At 40.0% G+C, this 17,764-nt stretch overlaps 1 protein-coding gene across 1 annotated transcript in view; it reads right to left on the reverse strand.

Annotated features, from left to right (window-relative positions):
- Positions 1-1,642: 1,642 nt before the first annotated feature.
- Positions 1,643-17,764, reverse strand: part of GPHRA (golgi pH regulator A) — a 71,837-nt gene continuing 55,715 nt past the window's right edge. Inside the window, exons 8-14 of the mRNA XM_085621179.1 lie at positions 15,744-15,853; positions 14,239-14,327; positions 10,429-10,521; positions 9,185-9,280; positions 6,993-7,082; positions 6,171-6,236; positions 1,643-2,725 (exon numbers count right to left, since the gene is read on the reverse strand). Coding sequence (XP_085477305.1) covers positions 2,519-2,725; positions 6,171-6,236; positions 6,993-7,082; positions 9,185-9,280; positions 10,429-10,521; positions 14,239-14,327; positions 15,744-15,853 — 751 coding nt within the window. The 3' untranslated portion in view covers positions 1,643-2,518. The remainder of the gene's footprint in view (positions 2,726-6,170; positions 6,237-6,992; positions 7,083-9,184; positions 9,281-10,428; positions 10,522-14,238; positions 14,328-15,743; positions 15,854-17,764) is intronic.

Genomic DNA, 17,764 nt, shown 5'->3' on the forward strand with positions numbered 1-17,764 from the left:
CACTGATTTACAAAATAGTATGCTGAATTACTCCAAATGAATTGTCAATTACATATAATTAGCATGAGTTACTGCCACTTAGAAAATATTTTTCTTCAGGGGATTTTTTGTATATTGATAATTGATATAGATACCCAGGGCCATATGTATCAAAAAAGAGTTTTGTGATTCTCAAATTGCGATTTTTAGCAAATTGCAAATTGAGGATTTAAAAATGCAATGTATGTAGGATTTGCTAAAAATGTTGTGAATCCTACATATTCCTTATTTGAGAATCGCAAATTGAGAGTCGCAAATAAGGAATACCTTCCCATTTATTCCTAGCAAACCCATAGGAATGAATGGAAAGACATTCTCAATTTGCAATTACCAATTAGAGAATCGCAAATTGAGAATGCAATTTCAAGGTTGCAAGGGTGCCAAAAGGACACCCTGTTGCACCCCTGAAATATGCATGTGTGCACATTTTCCGCACATACATGCCCAAAGGGCATGTATGTGCAACATATGGCACAAAGTGTTTAACGAAAAACGCAAATTACCACCAACTTGAAGTTGGTGGTAAATTGCGATTTCTTAAGGCCGAATCACACTTTTTTTGTGCTTCTTACATTGCATTTAAGGAATTGCAATGTACGATTCCTTAAATGCATTCGCAAAATAGGGAATCGCTAAATTTGTGATTCCTTATTTTACGAGTGGGTTTTTGTGTGATGCATTGCACACTGCTAAATTGCGATTGCAAACGCTGAAATTCTGTGAATTTCAGCGTTTGCGATCGCAATTTAGCTTGATACATGGCCCCCAGTCTCCTGTGGGGTACCGTGTTGCTCTATTGTTGTCCGTTTTTGCACTTCTATAAAAAAAGCAACCTAAGCTTTTTAACCTATCCTTTCCTAACAGTTTCATCATAATTGCTATATGTTTTCAATAGGGAAACACTAACCCCCTGATATTGTTGATAAAAGGAAGATTTTAATTAGTTCCAATTCTTTATTTGGGGGTATGGGGTGTAAACAGTGTAATGATAATTCATTTGCCCTTAGAATCTATCAGTGCATACATACTGCCCTAAAATCTAGAGAAGTACGATTTGATCACAACGGTTTCCAAATTATAAAGAGGGTGTTCTGTGCAGCAGGTGATAAATATCTGCACACCAAAAAGATTGTAAGTCCTTGCCCACCTTGACACCCTTTCTGTGAACAAGATCACATGAGCGGATTTGCAAGTAATGTCAATTAACAGTCCACGCTGATACTTCTCCAGCAGATCACTCATTTTCTGCGGTCCAAAGCCAATAAGCCAAACACAAATAAAACAGGATAACTGGTCATTAGGGAGTCATGCATCAGGTTGACTCCTATAATGACACAACACCTTCTGGACCTTAACACAGGACCAATATGGAGGGCAGGTAACTTCTTGGAAGAAACATTGGCTCAATTCAACACGAAAGTAGATTTTAACAAGAACTAATGTCCCAAAACCAAACTATATTAAAAATCCGTTCATTGAACAATAGAAATTAGACCAATTTAATCTACTGAAGTTGAAGGGAAATAGACGCCGCAAAAAAAAAACATCTTACATATGACGATAATAGGGCTAAGGTGTCCAATAATATTTCTCAGCCAAAATGTTCTGGAAAAATCATTGCTTTAATTATTTGTATAGAACAGTCATCGTACTTAGAGGAAGTGCTGCTCAAAACTGAAAATAAATTGAAGGAAGGTTGGCGATCATACCAATCTCAGAAAGCAAAAGGGATCCTTGCTCCAACATTTAAGGTATGCTCATAGCGCTGGGGAGAGGGCAATGTGCGTTTCCCGCTGTAACCTAAATTTAAATGAAAAACATCTGATTTGTGGTCCACCTTTAAAGTGACATCATTTCTTATTGATAGTAACTGGAGAAGGAAAGGACTATTAGGTTATTTTTCCAGGAAGAAATAAAAACGTATAGCGGTAAAATGAGTCCTAATGAGAAATAGATGATATTAAAATGTAATTTAATAACAGAAAATACAAGCCCCAACAATAAAGGAGCAGATCCCTGAAATCTTAAAGATTTGGACTCACATTAGGTGAGATTAAAAATGTCATTCTATGCCCTTCAACATTGATTTACATTTGATCTCAAACGCATTTCCATATCACATCCATGCACCCAAAAACAGTGGAGTAGACTGCTATGCATTTTTCAGAACAGTGGAGGCATCCTTTAGCAGCTCACACTGGTGTGTTACTCTTACTGCAGCTGTAGGTGTGTATGGGAATTCATTTCCTTTAACCCCAAACTTCACTCTCAAAGAGAGATGACCTACTCATCATACAGAAAAAAGGAAATATTGATTTTCCTTCTACAGCCAAAGCCGACAAACCGTGCAGACCACCACCAGGGGTCATTTCCGTTGCTTGAGAATGTCAGCATGAGCACATGTCCAGAATCTCTGCCTTCACCAGGCGAGGCTGGCTTTCATTGAGTCCATCAGTCTCTTGTGGTGGACACCATTGGCTTACAGAGCCATATGCTTCTCTGGGGCCTGCTTGTGTGCCAGGTAGAGGAAGAGGATGCTCGACAGGGCGCTAACCAGAAAAATGACATCAAACCAGCGGTGATAGAAGTTAAACTGCAGCTCGCCTAGCACCTCTGTGATGATAGTGCGGTACTCCAAGGGCATGCTCATTCGGATCAGCAACACTGATGACACAAAGTACATGCCCTGCAGAAAAAAAAAACACAGATTAGCAAAAACAGCTACAATCCCTGTATTTTCAATCCAACCTGTCACACCCCAGAAGCAGACATCTCCATCTTAAAGTTGCTGCTACCACTGCGATGGTAATGATGACCTAGGGAGGTACCCTAGGTAGACAAAGTCAAGGATCATCATTGGCAAAAGAGGACTCATCACCTCATTCTCTAATTTCTCATGGAATACTTCTCTATAACGTGCAGCATCAATGCTCCAAATACTCGCCACTGCACATCACGTAGTCCGTGCTGCATATTTAGATCAGTGTGAAAGCAGCTGCAGCAAGTTTTATAAGAATATTGGCATAATCCTCTTCTCTGCCTTCATAAGGTTTGTCATAGAAGCATACTTTCAGCATAAAGTACTACTAATCAACACATTTTATATTACCATTATCCCTTATGTTACTAAGTTTTACCAACTAGTCTTGTTCATCTCTCCCTCTGGTTCTCTTTTCTTCTGTTGATAACCAACTTGGATACAACTCTTTCTCAGTTCCTTGCTCCTTGTTATGATAACCTACTTGGGCACAGCCTTTACTTTTCCTACCACTTCCTACTGCAAAGCCTCGTTCCATGACCACAGTACCTTGCAGAGGTTATTCGCGGTTCAATAGCATGTTTTCCTACCTTAAATTCATTTCTACCATTTCATTTTTTCTCTAAAGATCCAACTATTGATTTTAACCATATATTTTAGTAGCCTAACTCCCAGGATTAGCAGAACCCAAACAAGCATTCCCAGAACAAACACACCATCATTGGCCAAATAACATCTTGATCAGGGTTGATGGAGAGTTCAGACATACTAAGGACTATTGGGGCTTATGACAGAGTGGAATGTCTGGTATATGATGTGTGCAACACATTTGCTTAAATGACTATGCACTGGCATACAGTACAGCAGCAGGTAACTTTAAATAGGCTCTTTGTTAATTCACAAATGTTGTCAGAAATTAGGGCCCCCTCTTCAGCCACCAACCTAACACTCTTTGCCCAGAAACATAACCCAGCGCTTATGCATTTTTTTTTATGTACTGCACCTCCCTTACAACACCCAGCAAACAATAACACTAGAGACATCCTTTATACAGCTGTGCAATATAATCAATCAATATTCCATCTAACCATATCCATCCATCCATCCATCCATACACCCACCCATACTTCTAGACTGCACCCATAAGCAGCACGTGTTGCAATCTGCAGAACTAAAGAGATACATCTGTTACCCTTCATTCTTGGGTACACATCAGGAATGAAAGCTGGATAAATGTGTTAATGGGTGCCATTAGCTTGAAAAACCCCTGCAGGTTCTGTCCCAGATTTAGATATTCGGTAGTGTACATTAAAAAGAAAAAGGAAAACAACAAAATTATTCTAGATTGTGCAACAACTATGACAGCCTATTGTGAAGGGCCAGGGTGCAAGCAGCGTTCTTTGTCTTACTTCATTCTCAAAATGTTCCTGAAAAGTCTATTTCAGATTTAAGAGCGTATTACTTGGAAAACAACTTTCTAACAGGGATGCTTTCTCATATAAAAGCTGCAATAAATAATACATCAATGGGAAACACTTATGAAACAAGAGCCCAATTAAAGGGGGCAAAGAGAAATTTGTCCATGGATATTTACATTTAAGATTTAAATAATAAGCATTCTAAGCAGAAATAAGCTGAGCAAGGCAGTGTTCAAAGGACAAAAGACAGTGTAAGTGATGGTTGGTGGCAACTGAGACAAACATTGCCTACATAGCCTAAATATCTACATAGATGGGTAGTGAAGGAGCGAACCATGTTTTGAGTCTAGAGAAAATGCGTACAAAAGCGTCCTTTAGCTTTCCTGGGAGTGTGCACTAGTGGAAAGGTCCAAGTAGACTAAAGGGTTTAAATTGAACAAAGCACACTGTGTTTGGGGACTGGTGAGAGGATAGTGGTAGGTGACACATAGATCTCATGAGGGGGATTACTGCGAGAGGTAAAACGGGCATGCCATGGGTGGCCCCAGAAAATATATGGAGTTTGTACAAGGCACTGTTTTTTGACTTGCTGTTTATAGGGAGAGAGTATGGTAATTGCGTTTGCACACGACTAAGGTATTGGGGTGGGCAATTTGGCTTTAAGGAAGGGAAGCTGATCCCTCTTTAGAAACTGAAACCCGCCTCAAAGCATATGCTGGGGTTTGGGATGAAGTTAAGGTGTTCAGGAGAAAGAGAATCATGGAAGACAAGATATCAGTAGTGGAGGATACAGGGAAGCGGATGTTAGAGGAGATTAGCATTAGTGAATGATAGATCATCATCCAGCGTCAAAGTCCGGTCACACGGTCTGAGATTTGAGCCTGAAGGCGGGGGCTTTTCAGAGGAATTAGTAAAAGATTTTCATTTGATCTGATGTAATGGAACCTTGGGATTGGGATCCCGACAGGGAGGACGCCGCTGGTAGAATCTGTTAGGTCGAGCTGCCATCCGCCGCGAGTTTGGAATGGTAGTGCCGTGGTGGAGGGAGAGCAGTATCGAGGTTTTTCCCGGAGTGCTCGACTTTCAAACACGGGTCCTTTGCGCCATAGAAGCGGACCTCCTTCATTTATTGAGCAGGGACTGCTACGCTTGTATACACAGCATCTGTGCTAATACTGAGAGGTTTGAGACGTGCCCTCTTGCGTTACATCTACATGAAGCATTGAATCCCCCTGAATTTACGGCATTGCCATTTCTTTTCTACCCTGTCCTGATGAGGCCCGAATGAATGGCCGAAATGCGTCGACCCCACACCGTAGAAGAGTCTGACAGATTATGATTGACATATAAAAGATTTTGACAACACGCTCCTTGTACTAAGTGGAGGGTTGATGTATCCCCTCATGTGTGTATTGGACTATCTCTTTCTTTTCCGGATTGCTTTTTGAACTTTGCTTCTTGTCTATTATTAGCATCCGTATGAAGTAAGAATGGGTAGGAAGGATTTGTTGTATGTATATATCTATGTATATGTTTTGTGTGCTTTTTTGCTATAAAAAAGATAAAATATATTTTTGACTACTAATTTTGGAGTTGGTATTGGAGTTATGAAAAAATAAAAATTGTAGAGATCTAGGACTCAGTAATAGGGATCTATTTTTTTTCCCTTTAGAAATATAGGTTCATTTGTTTCTCTGCATCATTGTCTGCTTTCACAGTAATGGAATCTTGGGCATGAACATGACTAGACTAAAATTAGAGTTGTCAGCGTTTCTTGACAATGAAAATATTAGAAGGTTCCCAACAACTGAGGCCTATTTGCAACCCACAGGAAGGGCTAAATAAAGTAATGGCTTTCAAAATCTGATCTAAACTACATTCTGTATGTTCAAACCCAATGTCAGATGTGTAACTGACAGACATTTTGAACAATGATCAAATAGAAAAATGCTCACCATGATCTGTGCTATTAGTAGGACAATCACGTTGGAGGACTTGCTGCTGGAGATAGCATAAAAGAACTGAAAAGAAGGAAAACTCAATGACAAAACAATTCAAGAGTACTGCAAAATCCGGCTGGACAGAGAATGCATTGAAGCTAAATCCAATAACTGATCGGGCCTTGCATGGAGTAGAATGAGAGAACATTAAACCAGAAATTCTTTTTAGCTGTTGAATGAGAGTAACAGAAAGAGTAACCAAGTGGGATATTACTAACAACAAAATATACTTTAGTCAGAAACTTTTACAATAACTGCAACATACTCCTAGTTGAGTATCAGCATCAGTTGTATACATCTATCTTTAATTTCCAGGCAGTGAATTAACCTAACCCTTCTGAAGATAACCTGCTATTTTGCCACAAACAGTTGTCTTTTGGTAAAACAAACCTAAACAAATAATAAAGAAAGAAAACGGTAATCATATAACATAAAATTGTTATGCCTTTGTCCAAAAAAAGTGAAAATATAAGGCATACAAGAAAAGTTTCCTTCATGTGAATATTGGCTTGCTGATCCTTAGTGGAGGAAGATTTAGTTCAACTAATTGCCTGAATTCTCAGCAAAGGGATTGTTATTGCAGCACTTCATATGACTACCAGGAGTATTTGCTTTACAATGAGACTCCTATTTGAGGTGGAGTCCCACTAGCCTCACTTTCACAATGCACATTACACAGCAACTCTACAAGGGGGGCCAAGGTAACTAAAACATCAGAGGCTTTCCAACCATATCACATCACGCTCATTCAGATAATGCAACAGAAGGGATACATACCTTGGTAAGTGTAATCAGTAAACCCCTGATGGAGGTGATAATGATGATCCCGACGAGGATAAAGGAGATGTGCTGGGACCAGAACTTTACCTAAAAGAGGAACAGGAGATTAAGGTATGCCACGTACCCTAGCTGTTCGAAGGAAGCAATCAGCACGACACTCACATACCCTTGATATCTCTCTCATATGGTTAATAACTGTATAGAAATTGAGTTACAAATCTTTACAAACATGAAATCAGGCTTCAGTGCACTGTCATGCAGAGAGTTTGTATTTGGGCTTTTTATTACAGCATTGTCTAACTACTTTGAAACTCTTATGCAAATACTCGGAAATTAACGGTCAAGACCAATTTTTTTTGCTGTTCGTCATCTATTTAAGAATCCCTCATTGGAAGCTGACCTCAAGAATGTGGAGGAAACTCATCCGTAGCTTAGGGTGTTCTTCAGTGCCAGTGCCAGAAATCTACTTCTTGCACATTTAATTCAATGATTCAAGCATACTGAGACTTTTTGGGGAATTCACATTCTCTTCTGGAAGACCCAAGGAAATATATACCAGCTACTTGCCTGTGTTTACACAACAATTACTTTTGCGGTCAAGCAGAACTGCGATTGTGCACAATATTTTACGTTATCCCTAAACAAGTCACCAAGAAATAGTTTCCTCAACATGACATGAAAATGGGAGTGCTCCTTGACTTTTCCTCTCAAGAAACACATTTGTATTAAGAACAACCCCCTGAACTACTTATGAAAACCTATGCAAATATTCAATTTCCAATCATTTTTCTGCAGGAGCTAAACTTACTCATGCAGCGCAGACAATATGCAGGAGTAAGATACTGGAATTGTTTTCACTTGAAGCCATTTCTTCTTTTCTTTCTCAATACCAGGAAATATTTTCCCTGGTGGAAAAATCCCTTCTCTTTCTCATTCCGACAACATGTTTGTTCCAACCCAATACCCACAAAGTTACAAATCCGTGTGCCTTCTAGGTGTATTGCATGGCTACTGCGCTGGTGTTTCTGCTTCCCATTCTTAACCCTAAAGACATAAATGCAAAATATCTTTCATGCCTGCATAAGCTCCATCTGCAGATGTATGTGCTTGCATATCATGGGGCCATATGTAGGAACACGTTTTCTAGTCGCAAACCCTGCGATTGGGTAAATAGCACTGTTTGTGACCAGTACATGTGTTTTTCAAATGTATTAAATCCATTTAGTAATTTGGTAACAGGTTACTGAATCACTAAATGGATTTGGAAAACCATTCTCAGTATGAATGTGGAAGGGGCATGTTATGGCGTCCCTTCCAAATACTGATTACTTTATGATATTTATTCATATTTTGCGACCATAATCCAGTCGTAAAACATTCCTATTTTGCCGACTACTGAAAGGTATTGGTAACCCATTTACAAACAGTAAGGAGTCCCCAAAGGAACTTTCCCCCTCTTTTAGGAGTAGGCAGTTATCCATAGTTTTCAAACCATATTTATTTATTATTTTATATAAACACAGCTCAGTGACCTTTAAGGAAAATGAGCTGCAAAAATAAATAAATAATTGCTTTATAAAAGACCCCAGCAGGCCACCCTCCCTGTGATACCAATGAATTATAGTGAATTGAAATTTGCAACCTACCTCATTAATATGCATGAGGTTGGATTTTTACGTCGGTTCTTAGAACTTTTTACTGGTCAAAATTGCAACCAGTATTTTGCAGCCAGATACTAGTAGATATGGGTCTTGATTCAGTGAACAAGGATTTTGGATTATTGCCAGCAAGAGGGTTATTTTTTGCACACCGAAGTCTATGATAGGTGAGCAAAAAGGCAGTTTATCTAGCTATAACTTGTACACTAGATGTCAAGTAGCTCGATGATGTTGTTGCACCATTTGTGTAATCATAGTTGAGATATGCAAGGAGATCAACACTATTGTTTTCTCCTCCACAGGTTACAAGGGATAATACAAGGCAAAGTCAGGCAGGACGTCACTGCATGACATGCACACTAAAGCACATACGCTATATTAAAAGCAGTACATCTATTGTGTAAAATCAAACCCTAAAAGGAGGTACTTTATCAAATAAAACCATGAAATATTTATCAAGCAACACAGCATCAAGGAGTTTTAACAAGAGAACAAAGCTATACATTGCACTTTCACTGGATTTGGTCTCACATCAAACTGTATTCCTAGGTAGTTCACAGTGATCTCAATCCCTCTTGTGACTGGATCCGTCTTTCCAACGCGATCGAACACAATATTGATTGTTGCCTGCAAATGAAGCACAAAGAAATTATTATGACTAAAGAGTGTAGTGCGGTGATGTATGCCTTTGGGAAAATACCGCGAAAATGCAATAATATCAATTAATTTTGAAACAGTCTATTTCACAGTAGGCAAAATTAAGGTGTTATTCAAAAGGTTGATCCTCGACACAATGCACGTTCCAAACCCTATCTTTTTTAGTATCGGGGACATTAATGGCAGCTCAATCAAATCAAAGGCTTTTAAGGTGTTCAATGACACAGCACCGCAAATGGCTGAGTGACTCTCTCAGTATGTGCAAGATTACTGTGGAGACTTTGCAGGTGAAATCTAGTCTGGTGGGCATATAACCTGACCGGACTGGTCAGCATGGACCAAAATTATCGGAGTATTATACTCGCTATTAATTTGCCTAAAATCTTTGTTTCACTATTTAATAAGAAAACGGGAAGTTAAGATGAGAAGTCCCTCCACTGCCCTGTCATCTTTAAAGATCAGTACTACATCTGCTGTCTGCAGGTCTTTAGGCAGCGCCGATTCATCCCTGATCACTGAACGTATCGAACATTGAGCTCGCAATCTCACGGGTCTGGCTTTAACAACACTCCACTGGCAAAACATAAGGATCCGGAGTCTTGCCTGATTGAAGCTGTGCTTAGTGCCTGTCCCACTTTTTCAATAGTGATCTCTTAGTCCAAGTTTGGCAATCCTGGTGTCAGGCAGTCAGACACAAATCTGGTTATATCCTCTATTGTACCGAACAGTTTGGAACCCTTTAAGGTGCAGCGGTGATCTGCTTTGTGATTTTTATGACACGGAAAACTGATGTTTTTCACTCATAAATACACAACTTTTGGAAGATTTCAATGAAATAGGATAATCTTAAAATGCGTAAGGTTACACATGCACAATGAATAAGAAGTTCAAGAACCTGCATAACAACTTCTTATTGTTATTGCTTACTTTTGAAGAACATTTTGACAGTATATTGTTTTCTACACCCTACAGATCAAAACTTTGTCGGTATTACTCTGGCATTTGTACTTTTCTGTATTTGTATCAATTTTCCCAAGTGCATATTGCATAACGTAAACATCAGAATGAATTAAAAATTGTACAAATGCATTATAAGTTTTGAAAGATCAGTAACTTACCATAAAGATTTTCCAAACGCAGTAAATGGAAAAGAAGTAACCCAGGAAATTGAAGTATTTTCCCTGGAATGTTTTGGAGTATTCTATCCTCTCCTGAAATAATAATCACCCCGGACAACAAATGCAGATTACTGCGCAGAATAAAAAATTAAATCTCAGTAAAGCAGCATCACTAACTGATCAACACACACAGGTTCTAGTCAACAATTTTTATTTTCACCATATTGGCATAGTGCCACGAGAGGCAAACAACTGTGTCAGCACTTCTAGAAGAGGGGACCCAATGGCAAAAATTGGCAAACCACATCACAAATCATTGTGCTGCGCCAGAAGAGCTCCATAGCATATATTGCTGTCCATCCTCAACATTGATCCTCTCTTACACAAATCAATATTTCACAAGCAGCTGCTTGTCAGCCATGTTAGAACAGGAAATACTTGTTTTCTGCACTAGTTGAAAGCATTTGGTCACTGTAGTAATTCTTCTATTCAGGTTCCTAGCCTGCCAACTCTAAATAAGGACAAAAGGAGACAAATGAGGCTGTCATTTGAGATCTTTACACCTTAAGAACCTGTGTGTTTGGGGCAATTAGAGACACTATGACAGGCACACACAACCCCTTAGTTCCAGACAATACCATTCGGGTGAAATTATTGGCTGTGTAACAGGTACCCATGTTAGGTCTGATACTTTCAATGAACGTGCACAGCAGTGACATGTCACTTTGTGCACCTCTGAGCTCCTAACAGAGGTCTGGAATGACACCCAGCCGCCCCATCTTGACTTACGATACGGCAACGACCAGACCCCGAATGAGCACTGTTGGCTAATCTGCAACAATACTGTGGCTCTCTATACAATTACAATTTGGGTGATCTATCCCGTTATTATGCTAATTAGCTAAGTAAGGAGGTGAGACAAGGGTACCCTGAAAGATAAGTAGACCACCCCTTCAAAACGTCCAGACTTCCTGGTCAGTTAAAAAGAGTTCAGGCATGTATGGCTCGAGCCCGGTGATATCTATCAGACAGAATGCAGAATTAGGAAATGCTGAAACATTTATCTCTGCACAAAAACTATGAGGCCCTCAATTTAATTAGGTAGGTTATTTCGTTTTAGGGATTCAGGATTACAAATTGAATGAAAATATTGCACAGACCCAGTTGTTTTTCCTGCATAAATTATGCCTTGTAAGTCGGTGCAGGAAAGAAAATGACAAAATTCCAAGTATTTTCAAAATGCAGAACTGAAAAAGGAGAGGCAATACCAAACCTATGAACAACCAGCCCACGCAATCTATTCCCCAGGTACTACTCCTGCAAACAAGGTGGGCACTGGAATGAGGTCCCAAGAAGGAAATCACCACTGGCAATGTATTTTTATTCAATGTATGTAGGATTCTTGATGTGTTTTTTTTTATGTTCCATTCATTTCAAGTCACAGGTAATGAATCAGTAAACCTAAACCAGACTGGGAAAAAAAACTTTTTCTAAAGGTTTCTGGTGGTTCTCCAAAGCTCTGTCCCCAATTGCTGAGCCTCAAAACTGCACGTTGGCGTTTTGGAATGTTCACATGTAGTTAGTGTTCCAAGTAAACAAGGCTGAAAAGTTGACCACTTATCACCTGAAGCTCATCATAGAGGTCTACTCCATTTTAAAGATGTCCCAAAGCACTACATTAGTTATTTCATGAGCCATGTGCTCCTCAGTGACTTTAATTGGATCTATGCTGGATTCCACGCCAAAACACTGACCAATCTGTAGTTGGCCTAAATCTATGCTGCCCATTAAATCTTCAGCCTTGAGAGGTATGACTGCACACAGAGAGCAATGAGAGGTCTAGATTGACTATTGGCTAAACAAGGCATCAACTTTAAGACCTAGGGCCAAATTACAAGTCTGGTGTTCCGAGGACTGTCAGACCACCCAATTACAACTTTGGCGGTCGGATCACCATTGCACCGCCACAGCTGCCAGGGAAGCGCCGCTCCCTGGCAGTGGAGCAGTGGTCAGGGGCTCAGTAATATGCTGGTGGTGTTGCAGAGGCACGGCCATACATATTACGAGTTTCAGGATCACTAGTAATGTCATGGAGCTCTACACTTAATGAAACGGCTTATGGTCCTGAAACAAAGGGGGTCCTAAACGTCCCCCTGTTGCCCATGTGCATGGGAATGCATGCAGGGGGCCCAACATGTGCCCCCCCTGTGTGAATGCACCTCAATTCCTGCATGGCATAGAGTTCACAGTCCATGCCATGCAGGAACTGTTTTTGGAGCTCCTTTGCAGTGCCCATTTTTAGGGGCGCCGCCGTGGGACTGCCAAAAAAGCCCGCCAGATACGAGTGATCTGGCGGGCGGTGCACAAACAGGTTTGACGTGCAGGGCCGGGCCGCCGGCGTGGCAGTCTGCTCCAGCACCCCCAAACTCGTAATCAGGCCCTTAGAGCCTTACCCACAGATTTTTTTCAGAGCCAGGAACCCTCCAGCTTGCCAGACCCCTCCCTACCAGTTGACAAGATTCCAGAAGGCAGCTTTCCCCAAACATTTTGCCATTCACTACTTAAGAGTATAAATATTTGTTATGCATATTCTATCACTATGAAGACTCCTCGCTTGAGAATTCAATCTCTGAACCTCTCTAACTTAAGCAAATTTAGAAATCTAAATTTGTGCTGTCTCTTTCAGCACATCTTTACAAAGAGAGGGAGTATGCAGAAGAATAGTCAATATTGAAAGTGAAAGCTTATTTCATTTTAAAATAATGCTGAATAGTACCTTACTGTTGTGCACTCAAGCTATTTCTTGTCCTAGGACACATTTATTGTTGGAAAATTTCCCCCTTTTTAACAAACTATATTTGGGCCCTAATGCAGCCCAACACTGTGTTAATAATGATGCAGCCTAATGGAAGCTGGCATTGTCTGGTGAATAACAATCTGCCCAAAGAGGAGTGAAAGAGGCCATCTGGATTTTTACAGAGGTCAAGCAAAAGACTACAGAGAATACTTCGCCTCCTCCACTGTTCCATTATGTTCCCCAGTTTCATTGAATCCATCCTTTTATTACAGGACAATAAAGACGATGAATTTGAATCCTTTCCCTTTATAAATGTTTTATAGATAAAGGCGAGCAGATCAAATTTTTATCTTGAATAAACAGGCTGGAACAAATCAGATCCTGTAGGGCGACGATGAGTAGTGTTCGGATGTGTATCATTCCACAGGGAATCATTTTGATTCAACACAAATTAGCGGTCCTTGACTTTATTAAAATCAAAACTGTCGTGCACTGCAAGAAAGCATCAATGAGGTCTATCATTTCTCACAATAACCTCCCAAATGCTTTGGGGAGTCCTGCCTTTTTAATCAAGAAATAGGATGGTTTCATTTAAAGCTAAAATAAAACGGTTTCATAAAGGGCACTAAAACACATCACAAACTGGATTGGCTGCAGACAGCTGTTTTGAAATGTTATATTCTAGCCACTGTAATAGGGACTACAATGTATTGCTAAAGGCTTCGGTTAACAGTTCATGTAGGATCAGTTTCAGAAATGAAACGCAACGTCCTCCCTCCAATCTGGCAAACGGGATCGGTTGCAGTAATGAAACAAACTGAAAACAAACAAACACACACACACACACACACACACACACACACACGCACACACACACACACACACACACACACATACACTCTTCCCCCACCCCCCCCGCCCCATATGACCTTAAAGCCATTCCAGGGCTGATAGACAGCTATTTCCAGAAGTAGAAATAGTATAACCCACCTATAAGGTGTATTAGTTTTTACCTTTGTTGCTTGGAGATCAGCAGTTTCTAGAAAAAGCTGTCGACTCAATTCCTCCAATGCATCCACTTCTTGCTGGATCACAGAGAGATCTGCAATAGGAATTGACTTAAGGAAAGACCTCGCCACTGTTGCAAAATTTCATACATTCGCAAATCTCCTACTCTACCTTCTCCTCACCTGAGAACGTGATGCGGTCAATCGCCTTTTAAAAGACAACAATCTCCAAATTTGGGGATTACTGCCTCTGTTTCCTTAACTTTTGTTTCAGGCGATGCAGGTTTTGAGCGTACCTTATTTTATATAGGAAGTACAGTAGAGGTAGTCCCATGCATGTTTGTAACCTGGTATTATTGTACTACATATTCACATTACAACATAGACAAGACCAGCAGAACTTTTGTTTAAATCTTGCATATAAAACATCAGACCTGCCCACTATGTTGTAATTTGATAACTGTACCGAGATATGAAATCCAGGCTCGATTTGAACACAGCCGTGTGAGATTACATCACCAATGACCTGGGAGAGGTGGGTCTTCCAAGTCAAATAACGATGCTCTAGTTAGACTGTTGAAGATATTGTTAATCTATGTAGATGGTTACTAAGTGAACGGATGGGTCATGAAGCTCAGGTCATCATTGCGGCAGGCTGCTTTACCCTGAGGGATGGGGGGCAGTGACTGTGGTGCCCATCATCTGCAAGGGGACATTTTGGATAGTGCCTCACAGCCTTTCTCAAGAGATACTATTGCGATATTTCAAAAAAGGCATACAATGGACACATGCCCAAAATAAAAGTAGGAAAACAAATTGCTACATTTGGGCCTGAGATGTTTCTTAAAGCATTAATATGAGTAATGGTACCTTCTGATCAACTGATGCCTGGAAAGCTTCTCATGGAATGCTTCATTCCATCCTTATTTGACAAGGGAGAACACACTAGAATTGGTTTAGACTGATAACCAATAGCGCCAAGTGATTTATTAGTAATTCACATATATCGCAATCACATTCACCTCCACTATTTTAGCAAAGGGTTTCCTGAGAAAATTGGGTCATTCATTCCCAAAAAGCTTCCCTGTCAGTAAAAGGTGCTGGAACTTATGGAGTTCAACAGGACAGTTCTCAACAAGCATTATATAACATTTACCTGCCTCCAGTAATTTATATTTTCAAACGCTAAGTAGTAGAGTGTCACCCACATGTTTTCCAGATTGGATCACAGTGCTCAAGTAGAAGGCACCTACATATTGAAATTTCACAATATCGTATAGTGTTTGACTGCAATTGCAATTATGGCAACATCATTAGTGGAAGAAGTAGAGATTGTCACATCTGGCACACCAACACTATTATGAAGAAAAATAGATTCAAATCAGAGAAGATAATGATATTATAGAAAACTGCATATTGGCCTAAGGTACCAACTAGGAATCAACAGTATTACCTATTAAGGAACTCCTAAATTTGTCAACTGCATTGAAATAGGGAAAGGCAAAGGATACTTTCACTTCCTGGAGCAGAGGAGGTGACGCTCTTTATCATCCCCCAGAATCCAGAAGGCTTGCAGTGCTCCTCTCCCCTCTGGAACATATTTCGTCTTATCATTGCCATTCTGAAATATTAGGAAAGTTACTTTAGCACACTGCAGAGGACAGTTTCAATGCATTGTGAATAAGAGCACTTGAAGACTCAGTGATGACATGGGCAGATGTGCCACTCCCGCCTATCATTTAACAACACCTAAATTCTGAGACTTGTAGTTTTATTTCACATCAATTGAACCAATGGAAGGAACAACCCACATTACAATGCTTTTCAACTGAAAAGTACAGAGCCAGATGGCACACAGTATTTTGCTAAAAGTAAAACAGAATAAAATGAATAGAAAAGCTGATAAGTATTGTAAATGACAACAAAATAAAATCAAAGTTGATACAATTAATGAGTGACTGTACTCATTTCCATTGTTTATCTACTGAAAACTTTAAAAAAAACCTTCAGATACTCTTTCAATGAGATTAAGCAGCATCAATACTGTCTATGCTAACAAAGCACTAGTTTTAGTAGGGCCAATAAAATCTAGACAGCCATGACGAAAACGTTTTACTGCATTTATCCAAACCAATCAAACTGGAGTTCCAAGAGTAGCAAAGAACTATTCAGAGCAATGGTTCTTAACCATTTGACTTCCATGAACCCCAGATTAATCATTACTGGAACCTGGGGACCCCCACTGAATCATTATTGGAATCTGGGGACCCCTAATAAACCAATACTTGAAGCCGAGGACCCTGGCCTCAGCATTTTTGATGATCTGAAACACAAAACGATAAACTTAAAAATATAGAAAAAAGCTTTCATGAAACAAATATAGCAAACATAATAATTCACAAGCAAATATTTAAAAAAATAGAATGCATTTTTAAAGGGAACTTTGGAGCTTTTCTAAATTCAATTGAGGCCAATTATCGGCCTTAACTATATTCTGTTTGATGCACTTGCACTGCCATGAATCCATCTGAGAATTTTGGCTTACTTTTTAGCCTCCAATTTCAAATTGACTGCATTAAGAGAATGTTTTAAAATGTTGTTATAAATGTTGTTTCTTTATTTATAAACACTTTATTAATCAGTTCATATTATTTGATTTTATAAGCAGCAGCGGACCCTCTGAGCAAGTTCACAGACCCACATGGGCACCCGGTGTCTCAGAAGATTCAAAGATACCACATGGGCAAGTAATTTGAAATGGCATTTGGAAATGGTATTCAAGTTTAGCTAGTCAAAAGGAAGGGGACTGCCCTGGCAGCTTAAGTTAATTGTGACTTAATAGCTCTCCATAGGTTCTGCAATTAATTCACCTGGATCCAATACTTTCACGTTTTTCTTTTTCGGCTATCACCAGATTCCTGCCTCAAACACAAGGAATGAATAGTTCTACAAAGCCTCCCAAATAGCAAATAAAAATGGAAAGTTCCTATGTCTGAAGACTCATTACTGCCAGCATTAAGCAGGAAAAAGCATATTATTGAATATGCTACTTACCAGTATGCATCTGTTCTTGGCATGTAGGGCTGCTGACATTCATATCTGTGCATAGATCGCCGCCTAGTGTTGGGTCCGGATGTTTGCACGTTGTTGTCCTGGAAGAGTCTTCGAAGTATCCTGAGATAGGTGACTCCTCCCCTGGACCACAGTGCGCATGGGCATCCTCTCCATCCTCAGATTGTTTTTCGCCATTGTGGCAGTGATGGAGTAGATACAGAAAGTGATGACCATGCTATACAGTAATTCTGAGAGCTGCAGCTGCTACAGGCGCCGGGGAGGAGGGTGGGCGATATGAATGTCAGCAGCCCTACATGCCAAAAACAGATGCATACTGGTAAGTAGCATATTCAGTTCGAGGCATGTGGGCTGCTGAATTCATATCTGTGTATAGAATACATAGCAGTACCTCCCATTAGCGGCGGCTACCAGTGCCAGCTGCTGCGGTCTGAAAAAGAGTTTTGAGAACAGCCTGTCC

Source organism: Triturus cristatus, chromosome 8 (assembly GCF_964204655.1).
Source record: "Triturus cristatus chromosome 8, aTriCri1.1, whole genome shotgun sequence".
NCBI lineage: Eukaryota > Metazoa > Chordata > Amphibia > Caudata > Salamandridae > Triturus > Triturus cristatus.